Below are 20,303 nucleotides of genomic sequence, written 5' to 3' on the forward strand. Positions count from 1 at the left end.
TTTAATATTGTGGAAAGAAATATATGACCCCTTCTTTGATGTTCTACCAACCAATTTCTGCTTATTTCTCAACTGGCAAGGCAAATAAGAGAGCAAAGAGCAATTTCTTGCAGAATTGCACTTCAGTGGGTGTTTGTGAATGGTAAGTAAAATTATAGGAATCGGGATGAATAACTCGTTTTTAAGTGTGTGGGTGTTAGGTTCATTAAAAAGATTTCTAGGACAGAGGTTTCTATTCAATCATTCAGTTAATAGTGAGTGCACACCTTTGTGGTAGGCACTGGGGAGACAAAAAAGAAGGCATGAGTTAGGTCAGACTAAGGGAAGGAAAAAACGGTAAGTATGCTTTTGAGAAACTCTTCTATACTGTCATTAGCCTTGGGTAGTGTTAGACCTTGAGGGCTGAGATTAAACAATACTTAACACTCTTGAAAAGTGGAGGTGGTTGTGGTTAAGGGGATCGGCCAAAAGACCTGTCCAATCAAGGTGTGGAAATGCTCTGGGAGGAGGCTGTAATAAAAACAGCAAACCCTTATTATGAAGCAGGTGCTCTTATAAACTTTATCGCTGTTCTATGAAGTAGCTACTATCATTATCTTATTGCAGAACTGAGGCACAGAGAGTTTACATAACGTCTCCAAGTCTACAGAACTAGGAATGCGCTGGGATTGGAACGCTGTGTGACTTTATTCTTCAAATGCTATCCACACGTGGCGACTTTTCAAAGAGAAAGCGCTCCTTACCAATACTAACTGGTTTTACCGCCACGTTCCCTTCTATTTTTCCCTTCTTGTTAGGTATGTGTTTTGCAAGAGCCAATCATTTCTTCATTTCCTCGTTTAACTTTCTTTCCCTCGAGGGTAGGCACCGAAGCCGCTCACAGCCGCAGAATTGCAGTAATTTACTTCTGAGAAAGGCAGAGATCAGCAGACGCTTCTGATCGCTTATCGACGCGCGACTGACCCCAGGAAGAGGCTACAGATTTAACCAGCGCCTCGAGGCCTGGCGCCCACCTGGTGAAGCTCAGATAACCCTCGTCGCAACTGAGACTATTCCGAATTCCGACTTCTGAATTCCGGAAAGAACTGTTTCCGGCGGCGCCGGAAAACCCGCGGGGACCATTTCGGAGACGGACTGGGCGACCGTCAGTTCTCCCGTGCCGGGAAGGTGATCGCCAATCGGCCTCAGGATCCAGACCCTGCTGGCGTTATGTGGGAACTAAGTGAGTCAGGTCCATTAGCCGGGTGGTCCCAGGTGGCGTATATTGTTTGGTCTAAAGTGTCAGTGGCACACATCCTCAACATTGTGCTTTCGGAAGCTTTTCCATGATGCATTTATTCTCGGCCTTCGACAGCGGTATACGAACAGAAGCGGCCGGCTGGCATCCTCTCCCGGCGTCCAGGCAGGTGCGGCCCCCCGGCAGGTGCGGCGCTCAGGTCCCCACCTCCCCTGTGCCCAAAGGCTTTCTGGGCTCGGGTTCCAGGCGAAGCCACCCCAGATCCGTACTTTTTTTTTTTTTTTTAAACAATGACTTCTTTTTTACCTTGCAAATAAGTTCCAAGGCTTCCAACTCATGTTCACAAGTTTCCACCAATGCAACTACGTATTTCCAACATCCTTTTTCAGATTTCATGAATTTCCTAGCGGCGAGAGAACACTGAATTGGGAGTCAGCCTGAGTTTTAGTCCTGAGTGTTATTAACTTTGGTTATGACTTTGTGGTATGACTTTGGAGAAACTTTTTTGAAGCTCGCTGGACTCTCATTTTCCTTTTCTGTAAAACGAGGGGCTTGGAATAAATAGCAAGTAAGGTTCTTTCCAGGTTTGACATTTGGATTAATGTCCCAATGTGTTTTTCTGATTCCTACCTCAATTACTTATCTGTGCTTTGGTTAATCTCCTGTAGAGCCTTTCCTCCCACTCCATTAATCTGTGTTCTTGTCAGATCTCGTTTTAGACTCATTTAAAAAGTTCCTAAGGAATCATATGCTTCTTGAGCACTTTTTACTTCTCAGTCCAGGGACATTTACCTGAATAAGGTTTTTTAAAATACGCCATTCTTGAGGTGTTTACTGTGCCTGAGAATTATTATATTAGAATATTTTAAAGACAGCAAACTTAAGGAAAGGACTCTGGCTTATTAAACTTTGCATCAGCAACCTCAAATGCACTGCCTGGAAGCTGGTGCTCAGATGTTTATGAGAAGAAAACATGTACTTTCATTATTTTAGTTGCTCTGTCCCTTAAAAACTGAAAAGCCAAGTTGTAGAAATACGGTCTTTAGAGCAGAATGGAAGACTCAAGGAGGAAAAGAAGTATACTACGGAGTTATGAACAATACCATTGAGTTTTATTGGTCTTCTCTCAGTAAACTTTTTCATTCCAAGAAAGATATTCAAAAGGCATTACGTAATAAACATTTATTGGGTGACTTTTTCCCCGCTCTAAAGTGTCTTTTTTGTGGAATGGGGAGTGAGAAGAGGAAAAAATGTTAAGGGTGAAAACAATTCCAAGGAAAGGGAATTTATGCAAAGGTTCAAAAATTAGATGATAAACCATTGGTGAGTCAAAATAACAAAAGCTTGTAGGAATGAGGGGACTATAATAGTGTAAAAGATAAAGTGAGAAGTTAACAGAGGGCGGATAATGAGTCCTTATATAGCATGTTTTGAAGTTGTACATTAAACTGGTGATTAATTGGGGGCCGTTGGCAGGTTTTTAGCAGAGAGCTGATGAGTTCAAATTCACGTTTTAGAAAAATCACTCTATTTGTGATTTGGTTAGTTGATGTTTCAAGAGTGAAAAAAAGCCCTTTATAAGTTTGTTGTTGTATTTCAGTTCTATCATAGTAGCAACATTAACAATAATAATATTTAATATCTAGAAAGTAGTATGGAATTTCAACTCTGACTAGACCGAGGTCTTTTAGGGCAGGAAGTCAGCCTTATTCATTTTTGTAACTCTAGCACAATGCTTTGCATGTAGTAGATACCCAACTAATATTTGCTAACTTGATTTCAATATTAACTAAAATATTATTTTAAAACTCTTTTTCTAGGATAAACATGAACCAGAAGATACTGAAAGTGGAGAACTTGCTACGATTTCACACTATTTGTAGGCAGCTGCACAGCCTGGGTCAAAGAAGAATATTAGCACAGTGGAAGCATGTGTTTTCATCTGCTTACCCAGTGTGGACGGCTCAGCTTTACGCTTGGCCCTGGCAAACAGACGTGCTCTTTGGTGCTGCTTTATCTCAGTATAGGCTTCTAGTAACAAAAAAGGTAGTTATAAATTTCTATCAGTTATTGTATTTGATCTGAGATGGAAGTGTGTAGAGCCATGAGCAGAAATCCATTTTGAGTATTTGTCATTTATAGAATCTTTATTCCGTAATGCTACACTCCAGGCAATACATCTCTGTGAAGAAGTTTTAGTTGTTCAGTAATGCTGATGAATTTGATTACTTGAGAACTGGTGGTACATAACAGTGAATTAAGGATGTAGGAGTTTTAATTTTAGTCTAAGGTTTAACTACTTATGAGAGTGTTAACTGGTAGAACTAGGAGCCGTGATTATGGTAGATACTCCAGAATAAATCTAAATTGTCACTTAAAAGTTTTTTCTTCTTCATGCGTTCTGAATTTTTAACAGGAAGAAAGATCACGGAAATCTCAGTTGTCTTCAACAAAATCTAAAAAAGAGGTAGAGGTGTGGATTGGAATGACTGTTGAGGAGCTGGCCAGAGCAATGGAAAAAGACGTAGGTGAGCCAGATAATTTTTTAAGGAAAAATATGAGAACATGGATTACCCGGTATTTTATTTGCAATAATATTAAGGCATTCAAAGATGAAAATTAGACTGGTGGTTTAAAAAGATGTTAAGTCATTCCCATATTTTTTGCTTTAAGTCACAAACTCTAATTCATTTCTTGGCTCTTTGCCAAATATAGTTCTCTAAGATTTTGCTTCTAATAAAAGTGGAAATGATTTTCTTATCTGAAACCATTGCTTCTAATAAAAGTGGAAATGATTTTCTTATCTGAAACCATTCTTTCTCAGAAATTTTGTGGGCTATTAGACGAAGTTCAAAGAATGTTTTTTGGACTGAGGGACCATATTTATATTCATTTACTTTCCCTTTGTTTTTCTATAATTTTCTGATTTCCTTTTTTTACTAATTTTGACAATATCTGTAATGCCAGCAAAAAAATATTCATAGTAATAACTACAGCTTTTAATACTATTTTTATTTATAAATGTATAGCATCATTATCATTTTTTTATTCCTTCATTGCATCACTGATGTATTTATTATCATTTTAGGATTGTTGGAACAAAATTTGAGTTTTCATCATAAACTGACATTAAAATTCAGTAAACCAGAAATAGCCAATGACTGTAGCAAAATGCAAGTGAAGCAGACTCTTGGGAAAAAGAAAGAATTAATAATAACTCATAATTAGTGAGCTGTTATTATATACTAGTATTTTATATTTATTAACTCTGTAATTCTCACAGTGCACTAGAGGTACATATGATTATTATTGCCTTTTATAGGTTGAGAAACTGAGGCATAGAGAGGATAAATAATTGCCCAGGATTTTATGGCTGTTATGTGGTAGAGCCAGGACTTAAACCCACGAAGTATAGTTCTAGAACCCATGCTCTTATTCACAGACCAAATTATCTCTCAAGAACTGTTATTTTATAAATTACAGCAGAACTAGAATTTTAATGTTTTCTGCTCAAAAGTGTTACTCTTTATGCATGTACATCCTCACAAAGAATAGAAAATTAACATACTGTCCTGCATTTTCATAACTTTGCAGTTGCATTATATAATTATAACCAGAACAAATGGTCATTCAGAATTTTTCCAAGAAAACCTGTATCGATATGATTTTATATATGATATTTATAATAGACTTGATTTGAAACTTTATTTTTGGCAATTGTCATACATATGAAACCAGAAATAATAGAATAATAAGCATAATGTATGCATAAACTAGTGACAACAATTATTAATATATCACTTAATCCATAAATACTTCTACATCTGTTGCTAAAAGATGATTTTAAACATTACCGCACACACACCCGTAATCATAATAATTCTTTTGTATCACCAAATGAATGAAATAATTAAAATATAAATTTAATTCCATAGATCAGTGCTCTAAACCTGAAACTGATTTGCTATGATTTAAATAAGTTATGTATTTAACGCTTATTTAATTTTATATTCATGTCTCTTTTGAGTTAAAGATAATTTTTATATGCTGAATATTTTTAACTACTATATTAGCAGTCTGAGTACATTGGGTCAATGAAAATAACTGGATGTAATATTTCTGGTTGAAATGCTTTGTGCACTTTTCTACATGTAAATATTTAAATCTTGGATAAAGATAAGATCATACATCAATACTATATGCACTTAATATAGAGGGAACAAGATTATCCCTATATATAAGCTATCTCTCAAAAGTTAAGCAAAACATTTTGGAAGACTAGTTGCTGGATTATTAGGGATTTTTAGCATTATTAGAAACAGAATTATACTAATTATAATTTTTATGTTTAGAAAGAGTTTTATTGTTCTCTTAGAACGTATTCATATAGAAAATTTGCATTGTGTCATTCTTAAAATGTGTTTTCTTGGGAAAGGATGTGGTGGGAGATACATAGGAAAGAGTTTCTTGCATTATTATGAAGTAATATCAGTGATGTGCTGGCTTTCATCAGTTTGTGAGCCAATCAATAAACTATAAGGAATTTTGTGAGCTGATTGTTAAACACAACTGTTCAAAAAAATTAAATCATAAACAAAAGTAATACTCATCAAAACTTTTCACTTCCTAATTATTTTACAGCATTTTACTATTATCTTGTTCTTGAGGTTATTTATGCCTATTTTGCCTATATTTTGGAAATACTGTATAATAGTGTGCTACTGCACATCTCTTTTCATCTCTGCATTTAGTGATTTCATGGTGGTAGCTTGAAATCAACCATGGTACTTGCACCATGAAAATTGGGAAATTTCTTTTTTATTTTTGTCAAGCCTTGTGAGTAAACCAGCATTTACCAGCATACTACTGAACAGGATGTTCTTTTAGTGTAATGTTTTGCTTATTTGATGATGCCTTTATTTCATATATGTGTCTCAAATTGTATATCTATAGGGTGACAAAGTCTGGAAACTCAAAACTATTTATTTTAATATAACATCATTCACAGGGAAATATGACTGAAATGAAAACAAAGCACATTAAAACGAAACAATGCATAACAAGTAAACATTTTTCTTACATTTCAAGACTTTGCGGACACCTTAAATAGATACATAAATAAATTGAGTTTGTGTGTATGCTGAGATACTGTGTGTGTGCACACACACACATACAGTCAATTTTGGGATTCTGTATTGGCAAATTCTCTAAAATTAATACCCATTGTGCTTTTGCAGTCACTCCCAGACGTGTGCAGAGCAGTAAAAATTTTGAGTCGCCCAATCACACAGTTCTAGCTGAGGTTCGAAGAGGCAATGCTTTCTTCTTGTTTCAACAAGTATCATTTTTGTGGTTTATTTAGTGCCAGGTGTTTTGCATTTTCATGCTTGTTATTGGTGGTTTTGCTGTTTAAAATAGCCCCTAAGCATAGTGCTGAAGTGCCATTTAGTATTACTAACTGCAGGAGGGCTGTAACATGCCTAACAGAGAAAATACATGTACAGTAAGCTTTGTTCAGGCATAAGTTATAGTGCTGTTGGCCGTGAGTTCAATATTAATGAATCAACAGTATAGTATAGTAAATAAGGTGTCTTTAAACAGAAACATAAAACGATGTATGTATTGATCAGCTGATGATGTATGTATTGATCAGCTGATGAAAATGTGACCAGAGGCTAAAGGAACCTAATCCTGTATTTCCCCTCAGAGCAATAGTTCAGTATTTGCTAATTCAGCATTTATAGAAAATAACTATAGTGGATAACAAGAATCAACTGTATATATACATACATATTTGTTTATGCACGACATATGTTTTCAAAGTAGACTGATAAACTATTCAATACTAAATGTATACAACATGCAATTTAATGTTTTAGATGACTCAGATGGTTCATAAAAGTACATAAATATTCTAAATATTTATGACTGCAGAATTCAAATTTATATGTATCATATTTTCAAGATCATTTTCTTTTTAGATTCTTTATGATGTTAACATTAGAGTTAAAAGATAGCTTATATAGTTATTCCTCTCATTGAGTGTACTGTTTATATAGACATTTATTAAAAGAGGTTACTTCCTTGAATATTTAATTTCATGATCCTAAAAGGTTTTATCTTATTCCACCCAGATTGTATTTATGAAGCTTTAATGAATACTGCTATGGACATAGATTCCCTAGAAGCAGACTCACATTTAGATGAAGTCTGGATCAAAGAAGTGATAAAGAAGGGAGGGATGAAGTTAAAATGGAGCAAATTAAAACAGGACAAAGTCAGAGAAAATAAAGATGCTGTGAGAAGGTAAAACATAACCATATCTACTGGGGGAAGGAGACCACAGTTTTATTCACACTTTTTAATGGAAAGATTTGCTTTAAATTTTCTTTTGCAATTAAAATGATGTGTGAATATAGGTCATACTTTTCTTCGAAGTGCTTAAAACATCAGAAAGTATATTCAGGTTATTGTAAAACTCTGAGGATTATTTTTCTTAGTTTTCCAAATATGTATATTGATAATGAATTTTAAAAATTTATTCAGTTCTGCTCATGATTTTGAAGACGCCAACTTTAGGTGGGCAGTGATGTATTTTGTCATACATCATTGTATGCATAGAAGAAGAAAATAGTTATGCCTAATCAAAGCTGAATGTTGGGTTTTATTGTTAACAGTAGTTCACAGAGATAATGCAAACCAATTCACCAGCTATAAAGTGTTTCTGATGTTGAAGAAATGAAATTCCTTTGCTATTAATTGTAGGCCCCATGCAGATCCAGCTTTATTAACCCCAAGGTCCCCAGTTGTTACTATAATGGGCCATGTTGATCATGGGAAAACGACGTTACTTGACAAACTGCGAAAAACTCAAGTGGCAGCAACGGAAGCTGGAGGCATCACTCAACACATTGGTGCCTTTCTTGGTATGAACACAAATTACCTTACAGTGTGCTTGGCAACTCCACATATTTTCTTAAACCAGATGTCATAGTATGAAATATACAAATTCAAAGTAAAAGGGGGGAAAAAAAACAAAGTGAAAGGGAAGGATAAAAGTTAAAGCCATTGGTTTGATGAAACGTAGAGCAGATGGTTAATAAAGGTTATTCTGTATATTCTATAAGAAGCAAATTATATTACCGTTTTATTCTAGCCCATTTTTAGTTTGATTTAATGAATTTAAATTCCTCAGTGCTAGGTTGTGATAATGTTGCTAATGATAATTAAATAACAGCTATCATGTACTGAGCACCTAGCATGTGCCCAGCACTGTCCTGAGCACCTTATATGCTTATATTCCATATTTTCAAAACAGAATCATGAGGTAGGTATTAATATTCCTACTTACAGATAAGGAGGATGAGGCTTGCTTAGGTTAAATTACTTGCTCAAGGTACACAGCTAGTGACAAAGCTGTTGGACTCAAATCCTGAGCTACTAACTGTATACTAAATTGTCTTTGTTGCTCAAGGCAGTTGTGCAGCTGATGTTTGCTCATGTAGAGATGGCTGCCAATATAACTATTGTTGTGTTTTTTCTCCAGAATAGATATCAGTTGGTACATTTATGAAAGTAGTTATATTCTAGAAATATGAAGAGTTTTAGTTTGAACTTTTACATGAAAAGAAAACCCTGCAGGTCCCACTGGTATCACTTTCTGTTGTGAAATGATCTGTATTCTGATTAAGGTAAATGGAAGGAATAAAATTATTTTAAAGCATTTTTGTGTTTGATAATGTCACATATATTCCTTCATGTTAAAGAGGTCCGTATTTGAGTCCTTGCTGTTCTTGGATTTCTGTTTCCACAGTCTCTCTGCCTTCAGGGGAAAAGATAACCTTTCTTGATACTCCAGGACATGCTGCTTTCTCAGCAATGAGAGCCAGAGGTGCTCAGGTCACTGACATTGTCATATTGGTAGTAGCTGCAGATGATGGTGTGATGAAACAAACTGTAGAATCTATTCAGCATGCCAAAGATGCTCAAGGTACTGTGTGTCTGTGGTTGACTTACAAGAATCACTGTTTTGGGGCCATGTATGTTGTAGCTCATTTAATCTGCGTGGCAGTCCAAGGATTATTATACTTGTTTTACAGATGAGGCTCAAAAACAGTTGAATTGTTTTCCCACAGATATAACTACTAAGAAGAGTGTTGCAGGATTCATTTTGGGATTTGTGATCACTAATACAGTCCTTCCTCTACTGTCTACTTACTTGGCATAGTATGAGAATATGACAGTCTCAAATAACTTTTTAAAAAAATTTTTCTCATGGAAATTCTAAACAGATGTAAAAGTAAGAATAGAATAATGAACCTCCTTGTACCCATCACCTAAATTCATTAGAAATTTCAAAGTGATGATATTCTAAATCTGTTATTCCTTGTTCATTCATCTTCTGGACTTCTCTAAAGGGAAACTTTCCCCTCATCTACATTAAATAAATTCTTATTTGGTCAAAAGTATGAAATTGAAACTTTCGGAAAATTACTTAGTTATTTTCTCGCTTATTTTTTTTTCATTACAAAATTGTAATATACACATACTCTGCACATTCGTTCTTATTCTGATGTGACTCTATACCCGCTGAGAAAATACTGTTGTCTTAAGAAAATGTACCCGATGGAGTACATCATATTCACCTAGGTTTGTTCGAAAAGAAAAAAAAAGGTTGAGAATCACCAATCTAGTCAAATTCTGTCATCTCACAACATGAAAACTAAGACCCAGAGAGTGTTAGGAACTCCCCTCATTACAGTTAATTGGTAGCATGAATCTGATCTTCAAGCTTCCAATGTCACTCTCTTTCTAATTCCTTAACATTGCTTTTATGGAATGGACTATATTCTTAATGATTCTAGGGTATATAACAAAAAGAAGAGAGTGAAAAACTTGCCAGGGATCCCATAACAAAGAACAAAGTAGTTGGTTGAGATAGGATAAATCCTTCACATTGTGCTTTCCATACTTGTTCTCTTGATTTCTGTTAAGTTCCAGCTCATCAATAGGGAATGTGCTTTTCGATAATAGTAGGTTGTGGATTGCATAACTCTTTTTGTGTCTGTTCCTTTGATACCTGAAAAAATTGCAGATTTGGTGAAACCCAACCAGAGAATTATCTCTTAGAATGTTGCATGATTTCTGTAATGAGAAGATATGTTTACTAATGACAAGTAGATTTTAAGGTTATTTAGTTCATTAAGTAAATATTTATTGAGGATATACTATGTGTCAGTCACTTAGCTAAATGTATGAATAAAGAATTTGCTATCAGTCCTAACAGTTTACAATAATAATACTTAATTTCACCCCAGGGCAAGATGTTAGATTTTAACAATGTGTTAATACTTCCTGGGAAGAAGAGGCAAATCATCTAGTGGTATTAGAATTGAATTAGAATCGTCTTTTGACTTTTTTCTGGAGATTATCTCCAGTGTAGTTGCTGATCCTGCCTTCAAATTATAGGCCTTTCTTCACCCAAAATACTGTTTTGTTTTGTTTTTTAAAATCCTCTTAGGTTTGTGGTCTTAATTCAGAATCTACTTATAATTAGTTTTGGTATCTCACACCTGGAATCCTTATACATAGAAAGCAGAGTGAGGTGGGTCTAACGTGGGTCTTTTTAGGTGTTTTGAGTCTATTCACTGTGTAAAGAAAAAGCCAGAAAAGATTGGTGTCTTCATTGTGAATACCTAGAATTGAAGGTGTCATCATTTACACTCTTCTTAACTCTTTCAGTGCCAATTGTCCTTGCCATAAACAAATGTGACAAAGCTGAGGCTGATCCTGAAAAAGTGAAAAAAGAACTGTTAGCTTATGATGTGGTGTGTGAGGATTATGGAGGCGACGTTCAAGCAGTGCATGTCTCTGCACTTACGGTAAATGCAGGTATCTTGTAGATGATGTGTTCAAATGGGAATGCACATAGTGCATTATACCTAAAGAACATTTTGACGTACATAATGTCTTTTGTTGTTTAAAAATTCTCTAGGTACTAGGCAAAAGCTGGTATCATTATTCTGGTTTGGTAGGTTAGAAATTAGGCTCAGAAAGGTCAGTCACCAATCCAGGGCTACATAGCTAGCTGATCAGTGGAGAATCAGGTCTAAAATTAATACTTTTCTTTTTATAAGATACTTAGAATGAGGAGAATAAATGGTGAATGATGTGAGGATAGGGTAATATTAGGCTAAAGACTGTTTTAAGCAGAAACGAAATCCAGCTGGTAATAAAAAGTGATTGTTTTTAGTGAAAAAACTATAGAACAGGTCCTAGGACATTTAAGAGAGATTTAAACAAATAACAATTGCACTAATACAAACATGAAACATTTGAATTCAGTTTGTAATGATTGACTCAATGTTTTAATTAATTAAATTTCTATAAGTCTTTAATGTTATTTAAATTTGCGTTTACATTACCAATTATTCTTTTCTGGTTGAAAAACACTAAGGAAGCTCAGTACCTGCTCTCTGATAGCATTTTCCAATTCTCTTTTTCTATACAGGTCACTGCTAAGCAACAATTTACTTTTTTGTCCATTCTCATATTCTGCAGTTTACTTGTAATACAGACTTTTTTCACCCTGATCATTCACTGAAGGGACGATACTATATTGGCCATCTTTCTCCAGTTCAGTCTCATTTTATCTTTACTTTTCCAAATACGTTATCTCCAACATACTTAGAAATTATGCCTCTATTAATAGTAAAACAATTCCTCTTTTTCTCTGAAACTCATAAAATGCCACCTTTGTTATATTTCTGTTATACCTTGATTGCTACTGCACTCTGAAAGCCAGATGGCAAGATTAAAACATTTGAAGACATGGCCACCTTTTCTGCCCAGATATCATCAAATGAGTAGATAGATGTAAAGCTACTTAGGCATATTTGGAGGCATGGCAGAGATGATTCCTGGGGAATGGAGAGAATTGGGGGAGAGTGGCAGAGAAGTAAGATGAGGCCTTCTTTTCCAAGGTAGATATAGAAGACTCTGTCATGCAAAGAAACAACCCCAGCTCTGCTTTTCAGAGCAGCATTTTATAAATTGGAATAAATACTAGGATTAAATAGATGGGTAGCAAAATATTCATTCAGTTTTGTTTAAAGTTGTTTCCGTTGTTTTATAGTCTGTAAAAAATGTGAGGAATCTCTTAGCTGACATAGAGAATGGAAAAATCACTTGCCCATCTGTTCCAGTTCCATCACCAGTTGATCAAGCTGCATGATCTTAGAGCCCTAGAAAGCATAGTAAACAGATCATTAAAAGTGAAAGAATCATCTAATCTACTCTTTAATTTTACAGGTGAGGAAAGGAGATCTAGGGAGGTGAAGTGATTTTTCAGGGTTGCATAGCTGGGTAGTTAATGGATCAGATGAAAAAGTAGATGTAAACGCTTATTCACTTGGATAGAACTTCATTGTAAAGTAGAATTGTAAAGAAGGAAAACACAATTGTAGAGACAGATGGAGGGGGGAGTAAATGAATGAAGCATGTTTATGGAAGGATATTAACAAGCACCACTAGAGGCCATCCTTTAAAAAAAAAAAAAAGAGCCACTGTTTCTTGCAAGATCTTTCCCTGAATCAGATTTTCTTGCTCCTCCCTCCCTCTTCTCCCCACTTCTTTCCAATTGGATAAGTCATGCTTTTAATGCTTAAAAAGTATAACTGTCAAGGATTATTTGGCTTTCTGACCCTGGTACTTAACATTTACAGATAATATTTATTAATGTATATTAACAATGTTTTGTTGTTGTTGTTATTAAAGGGTGATAATCTGATGGCTTTGGCAGAGGCAACAGTTACTCTTGCGGAAATGTTAGAATTGAAAGCAGACCCCACTGGTCCAGTGGAAGGAACGGTAATAGAATCTTTCACAGACAAAGGAAGAGGGTAGGACTGTTACAATGCTTGCTTTTTAATAATTTTATTTCATTGTTTTGTGACTCGATTATATAACTGTATTTTGATTGAATGATATGTTAGTCCATGAACCATATTTTGAAAGCATTTGTTTTGAAAACTATTATTACACTAGCACACAGAACACAAAAATGCAGTTAGCAGTAGACCATAGCAACTATCTGCATACATCTAATAGTTGTAGTTAGATGACTTAAGTAGTTCAATTTGTTTAATTTTTTCCCCTACTGACTTAACTGAATTGGTAAAGCCTCATAGACTGACATAAATTGGAATGAAATAGCAATTATTGCATTTTAGGGTTTCCAAATTTTTTGTATCCTTATCCATTAATATAATATATAGGAAAGTCTTTTGAATGATGTTCTCTTCTTTAATTCCTTCCCTGTCAGAAGAGGTCTCACTGCTTAACTAATTAGTTATAGAAAAAGGATTAGGATTCTGTCAGAGCACTCAACTATCTGCACCCCTTAGTACCATAACCTTACAAGAAATGTTTTTTTTTTAAAAAAATGTCTTATTGTAGTAAAGACATGTTACATTAAATTTACCATCTTAATCACTTTTAAGTGTACTGTTCAGTAGTATTAAGTATATTAACAGTGCTGTGCAACAGATCGCTAGAATTTTTTCATCTTGTAAAACAAACTCTATACCCATGAAACACTAATTTCTCCTCTTTCCCCTTCAGCCCTTGAAAGTGTCTTTCCATTTTCTGTTTCTGTGATTTTCACTACTTTAGATACTTATATGAGTGGAAGCATACAGGATTTGTCCTTTTTGTTTGGCTTATTTCACTTAGCATAATGACCTTGAGGTTCATTTATGTTATAGCATGTGACAGGATTTCTTTTTTTTTTTAAGGTTGCATATATACTGCATTTTCTTTATCCATTCTTTTGTTGATGGGCATTTGGGTTGCTTCCACCTTTTAACAATTGTGAAATGTTTTCATAGTATGAAAAACTGCTTGAGAAGTTGAGAAGTAGCGGAATTAACCCTGTATGTACATAAGATATATTTTTAAATCTCATAAAGATATCTTTGCTCTATTTAAGAAAGTGCTATTATTTCTTGATTATAGCATTAAGACTATATACTTTTTTTTTCGTTTTAGTCCTGTTACTACAGCAATAATTCAAAGAGGAACTTTGAAAAAAGGCTCAGTTCTGGTTGCTGGAAAGAGTTGGGCAAAAGTACGCTCAATGTTTGATGAAAATGGAAAAACAATTAATGAGGCCAGTCCCAGCATGCCTGTGGGAATTATAGGCTGGAGAGACCTCCCTTCTGCAGGAGATGAAATTCTTGAAGTAGAATCTGAGGTATATCAAGCTTAATTCCTATTATTAGATATGATATAGTGATTTTAAATATCAATCTATAATATCATACCCAATAAGTATAATATGTTAACAAATCATTCTAGACTATAAGGGGCTATGAGAGGGCCAGTGGTGCCATTTTAGAATTTGGCTATAGAATTTTTTTAAATTTGAGATAGAATTTTTAAATTAAATAATTTTAATTATACAGAAAGCCCCCAAACCAAAGTTTTGAAACTTACAAAATTAATGGTTTCATATATGAGTTAAGCTAATTTCATAATGTGGGAAAAACACAAAGCTTTTAACTCAGCAGTTACTGGTTTCTATTTAGTTAAATAATTCCTTTTTTTTACCTGTAAAGCCAAGGGCACGTGAAGTTATTAACTGGAGGAAGTATGAGCAAGAACAGGAGAAAAATAAAGAGAATCTGAAAATAATAGAAGAAAAGCGAAAGGAGCACCAAGAAGCACATCGGAAAGCCCGTGAGAAGTATGGTACTTTGCACTGGAAGGAGAGATCGTTTATAAAGTACCAAGAAAAGAAGGAACAAAAACCCTTAAAGCTTAAAGAGAAAGCAGAAAGAGATTCACATGTACTTCCTATAATTATTAAAGGTGACTTTTTAAAGATTTTACTTTATAACTCATTTTTGGAATATATGTATTTCTTTATTCTCATAATTAATTTGGGCCATTAAATTTAAGCCAAAATTATTTCAGTATTTTGAGGGAGACCTTTTTTATTGAGGTATAATTGACATATAACATTATATTAGCTTCAGGTATACAACATAATGATTCCATATTTGTATATATTGCAAAATGGTCACCACAATAAATCTAGTTAACATCCATCACCATACATAGTTAGAAAATTTTCTTCTTGTGATAAGAACTTTTAGGAACTGTTTTCTTAGCAACTTTCAAATATGCAATACAGTATTATTAACTATAGTCACCATGCTATACATTACCTCTTCATGACATTTTATAACTCGAAGTTTGTACCTTTTGACACCCTTCACCTTTTTGCCCACCCCCTCCTGGGGGAGATTTTCTTAATAAACATTTTTCTTCTCGATTCTGTTGTAAATGTACATTTGGTTCATACTTTATTAAATTAAGTAGACATTTATAATGCTAACCCTCAATAAAAGGTGATTTAGTGGTAAATGCCATTTTTCTTAGGGTTTTAGATAGATTATTGTCATTTTTGTATCTATTAATGTCTGACTCTTAACACCAATAATTTTAAACTTTTGCTGCATTTAGGTGATGTTGATGGTTCCGTTGAGGCCATTTTGAACATTATGGATACCTATGATGCTTCACATGAGTGTGAACTAGAATTAGTACATTTTGGTGTGGGTGATATTAGTGAAAATGATGTTAACCTTGCTGAAACTTTTCATGGTAAGGATTCCATTTTCTATTTGTTTAACTGTGTTCCCTACTACATACTGTGAATAATTTTCTTCTGTCTTTTGTTGCTTGGCATTTATGTGACATCGACCCCATCAGCATCACCTTTCCTATTGCAGGCAAGTCTCAGCTACCAAATGAGGGTGGAGGCGATGTACATTATTTTAGCCATTGCTCCACTTGTTGTACTGCATCCTTGGGGAACTATTTCAAGCCCCAGTAGTGTTTCTTGATTTTTTTTTCCGAAGGTACCATTACTATCCTCTCTCTCCACTCCTCTCACTCAACCCAAGGTTGATTATCTATCTTTCATTTAGACTTTTGAATGCTCCTAACTGTAATCAGCCTATTCAGTACTTTCCTTCATTTTTTTTCTTTTGGCTACCTATTTTTGTTGGTTGATAATTTTACAAATCAAATATTGCTTAAATCAAACACTCCTTTTAGCTTTAAATTCCTACAAGGCAGGGGATGGTTTATTAGTCAAACTCATGATACACAAAAAGGGGACTCATGACTGTCTCTTTAACTAGGTCTAACCTAGCAAAGCACCAACACTTTTGAGTGATTAACGAATCATTTAGGAAGGAGGTACTTCATGACCTGACTTGATTAGAACTAAGTGTTATCTCTACTATTGAAAAGGTATTTTCAGTAATGCTGGTTAATTCAAAGTATTTTATGGGCACTGACTAGCCTAGGATTGTACTGTGTAATATAGATAGTGTATTGAATGACTTCTTAATGATGACTTTCAAGGTCATTGTTTTTCTTTTGATTAAGCTGTTTGCATTAATTTTTTCCATTTGTTTAATACAAGAGTGTTTTGCTTTTTTCTCCCGCAAGATATTTGCCTTTAAATACATTATTTGTTCTTTGGTAAAATGGTCAGCTTCATGGAACTTCTTTCATTTCTGATATAGCTCTTGAACTTTACCAATTAAGTAACTATTTTTGAGCATCTTTTGGCCCCCGAATACCTAGAGGTAAACAACAGAAGTTGTAGACAATAAGATTAGAATTTAATATTGGAATTAAATGTTCATAAAATAATATAATAATATTTCAGCCCTAATCAATTTTTTCTTTCTGGTATGAAAAGCAAAGCTTTGTTTAGCATTGTGTCTTACACACTATGGGCTCTTAATATGTTTCTTAAATTAATGGATTTAAAAGTCATAAAGAAATTTTCCTTATTAACAAGCCACAATAGAATTTATAAAATCCTTTTGCAATTTGAGAATTTACTAGTTTCCATGAGAAAAAATTATAGAATTTCTCATTTCCCCTACTTGCTTTTGTAGAAAAGTAATTTATGTAGAAAGAAATAATATAGATTTGAGTTTCTGCTTGAAAGACAGACTGTTTAATGCAGTATTTGTGCTCCTTTATTGATCGTATTTCTGCTTACCAGGTGTTATATATGGCTTCAATGTGAATGCAGGCAATGTTATCGAGCAGTCAGCTGTAAAAAAAGGAGTAAAAATTAAACTTCACAAAATCATTTACCGTCTTATTGAAGATTTGCAGGAGGAATTGAGCAGCAGATTGCCCTACACTGTGAAAGAACATATAATAGGTGAGTGCTCATTGCATGTTACTTTTAAATATTTATATCTTAGGTGCTATAAATAATACTTGGAAGCAAAGTTTAGAGGAAATGTATTTCACTGTTGAAATAAATTCACTGTTCCAGTACATATATTCTGTGTTCTAAAAAAAAATGACTACGTAAGAATTCAGTGTAAATTCATATGTATTATTAACACCTGCCCTCTGCAACACGTTATGCTTAGGCCCTAAGGATACAAAGCAAGTAAGGCATTAAGAACTTGCCCACAAGTTTAGACAGGAACAACTAATTGTAATATAAATTAGACTGGGGTGGGAGACGTAAAGGTCAACGTGTCTTGGAAGAAGCCATTGATTCTGTCTTGGAGCTGCAGAGAAATCCACCATGAAAAGGAAATTTACATTTAAATATTAAATATTTAAAAATATTCTTCCTAGCATATCCAGATTACAGGCTAAATTTACTTAAGGTGACTGAATCATTTTGTTCTTTTTCCTCCCCATATACATGCTTTTTTAACTTTTGATTTTGTTTTAAATTTCCAGAAAAATTAAAAGTGTAAGGAACTCCTTCCCATATACCCTTTAACCACTTCACCAATTGTTTACATTTTGCCCCATTTACTTTCCCCACCTTTTTTTCTGTAGCATTTGATAGTAAATTTGATACTGTATCTGTTTGCTAGTAAACACTTTACATTTCCTAAGCACAAGGATGTTCTTTTATAAAACCATCAGACAAATATTAAACTCGGGAATTTTAACATTAGTACTATTAAGCCACAGTCCAGATTCAAATTTTGTCCATTGTCCCAATAATGGACTTTATAGGTATATATTTTTCCTTCAGTCCAGGATCATGGATTACATTTAATTCTTTAGTCTATTTTGCCTTTGACAGTTTGAAGTGTATTGTCTGGTGACTTTGTAGAATGTACTTTAATTTGGATTTGTCTCTTTCCTCAGGATGAGATTCAGTATTTGCATTTTTGGTCTACAAAACAGATATTTTAGGCTTTTCTGACTTGCTTAACATGATCATACAGAAGTTTGTATGTTTTTATGCTAACAGCAATTTGTAAAACTATGTCATATGAGGATTTCTAGGAGTAAGCAAGCACCAAATAATACTAACCTTGGAAAGTTGGTACATTATAGTGAGTGGTACCATGTCATTATTGGAATTTAATTTTTAGTCAGTGAAAAAACTAAGCTGAGTCACAGATTAAGTACTCCTAAGTGGATATAAATTACATGGTGAAATTAAAAATAAACCAGATAACAGATGATCTGTTCTAGAAAATATATTGAAGTACAGTTGAAAACTAGGTTTTCATGGAGCAGACAGGAATTACATTAATCTTATCAACTATTATCATCTTCTAGTGCATTTTATTCAGCCAAAATAAAATCATTCATCCTTTTGGTAAGCATGTGTTTTTGTGATTTTCTTTTCCAAGAATATCCAAGCATTTTTCTGTAGTTCTAATGTTGGTCAGGAAAATAAAGTTGATGGAGTCAAAGAAAAACCAGGACATCTTTCTATGCACAATTTGTATTTTTCTCACACCTTTAATTCTGCCTTGCATAATGTCAGAAATTATGTATTTCTCAGTCTTTTGTATTCTGTACTTAATATTATCTTCTTCCTAAAGGTGAGGCTTCTGTACTTGCTACCTTCTCCGTAACAGAAGGGAAGAAAAAAGTTCCTGTGGCTGGATGCAGAGTCCAAAAGGGACAGTTAGAAAAACAAAAAAAATTTAAATTAATCCGTAACAGACAAGTTATTTGGAAGGGTAAGCAACATCAAAATTTGTTTCTATTTCATATCCAGTCACCAAAATCTGACAATCTTGAGTAACCATTTGAAATCCATCTTTCACTCTTATAATCCTAGTTCAGGCCATTCCTTCTTGCTCATAACTGGTCTCCACTTGTTGGGTTCCTTCTTTACTAGTTCTGATGACTATACCAGGATCGTTAGTTCCCTAATCCAATTTTTTAAAATTCTAAAAATTCACCCCAAACTACCTTTCTAGCCATGTCTCCTACACTTGATCTACATCGGTATACCTGCTTACTTCCATCCTTTAACTTGACATTTTGCCTGCAGTCTTTTATCCTGTTTCTCATTAAAGGCCTGAGTACAATCCCATCCTCTGCAATCTTGGTCCATCTTTAAAATGGGGCATTTAGTATTTTTCATTACAGATCTTTATAACAAACTTCATTTTCCTTTGGTTTCCCTGGTATTTAATCCTGTCATTTAACAGTAGTAAGAATTTAATTTTCAACACCAGGCTACATAGCTGTTAGAAGATGCTTATTATTTGTTGAATATATGAATCTTATTTCTTTTAAGGCACACTGACCTCACTGAAGCATCATAAAGATGACATTTCAATTATCAAAACTGGAATGGATTGTGGTCTCAGTTTGGATGAAGAAAAGATAGAATTTAAAGTGGGAGATGAAATTGTTTGTTATGAAGAAAAGGAAGTTCTAACCAAGACCTCTTGGGATCCAGGATTTTAATATTATTAAGAATGTAAAAGATTAAATGTCTTGCTTTATTATAGAGCAACTAATAAAGTTTTGCTTTATTAAAGGTTCACCACTGCTGGTCAAAAACTACCCAAGTAGTTCATCCAAGCGTTAACATGCGTAACTGTTGAAACAGAGAAACTTATTTAAGGATGTCTCCAACCAGAAATCCTGATGTTAGTAATATGGTAAAAGGGAATTATTGGCCTATCATTGACAGTGATCAGTTAGTAAACTTGAAAAGCATGTTTTAAGAGTATTAACTCAAGCAGTC

At 34.2% G+C, this 20,303-nt stretch overlaps 1 protein-coding gene across 4 annotated transcripts; it reads left to right on the forward strand.

Moving 5' to 3' along the window:
• The first annotated feature begins 888 nt into the window (after nucleotides 1–888).
• MTIF2 (mitochondrial translational initiation factor 2) lies at nucleotides 889–20,069 on the forward strand. Of its 4 annotated transcripts, none has more exons than XM_011363959.2 (14): nucleotides 889–1,222; nucleotides 3,058–3,283; nucleotides 3,654–3,765; nucleotides 7,372–7,543; nucleotides 8,003–8,163; nucleotides 9,051–9,227; nucleotides 10,979–11,118; nucleotides 13,013–13,137; nucleotides 14,285–14,489; nucleotides 14,854–15,106; nucleotides 15,764–15,904; nucleotides 17,328–17,492; nucleotides 19,141–19,281; nucleotides 19,848–20,069. In XM_011363959.2, the coding sequence occupies exons 2-14, from the start codon at nucleotides 3,065–3,067 to the stop codon at nucleotides 20,018–20,020; spliced, it is 2,184 nt and encodes a 727-aa protein (XP_011362261.1). In that variant the 5' UTR covers nucleotides 889–1,222; nucleotides 3,058–3,064; the 3' UTR covers nucleotides 20,021–20,069. The 4 variants fall into 4 exon arrangements, with proteins under 4 accessions (XP_011362261.1, XP_023388632.1, XP_011362258.1 ...); XM_023532864.1 differs by having other exon boundaries at nucleotides 1,216–1,406; XM_011363956.2 differs by lacking the exon at nucleotides 889–1,222 and adding an exon at nucleotides 1,229–1,423.
• The last annotated feature ends 234 nt before the right edge of the window (nucleotides 20,070–20,303 follow it).

Source organism: Pteropus vampyrus, unplaced genomic scaffold, assembly GCF_000151845.1.
Source record: "Pteropus vampyrus isolate Shadow unplaced genomic scaffold, Pvam_2.0 Scaffold91, whole genome shotgun sequence".
NCBI lineage: Eukaryota > Metazoa > Chordata > Mammalia > Chiroptera > Pteropodidae > Pteropus > Pteropus vampyrus.

Excerpts from the sequence above, each read along its gene's own strand:
- MTIF2 (XM_011363956.2), top strand. The coding sequence starts at position 1,326 with ATGATGCATTTATTCTCGGCCTTCGACAGCGGTATACGAACAGAAGCG. Across the intron at positions 13,138-14,284 it reads TTCACAGACAAAGGAAGAGG|TCCTGTTACTACAGCAATAA; the intron begins GTAGGACTGTTA and ends TTTTCGTTTTAG. Across the intron at positions 15,905-17,327 it reads CCTTGCTGAAACTTTTCATG|GTGTTATATATGGCTTCAAT; the intron begins GTAAGGATTCCA and ends TCTGCTTACCAG.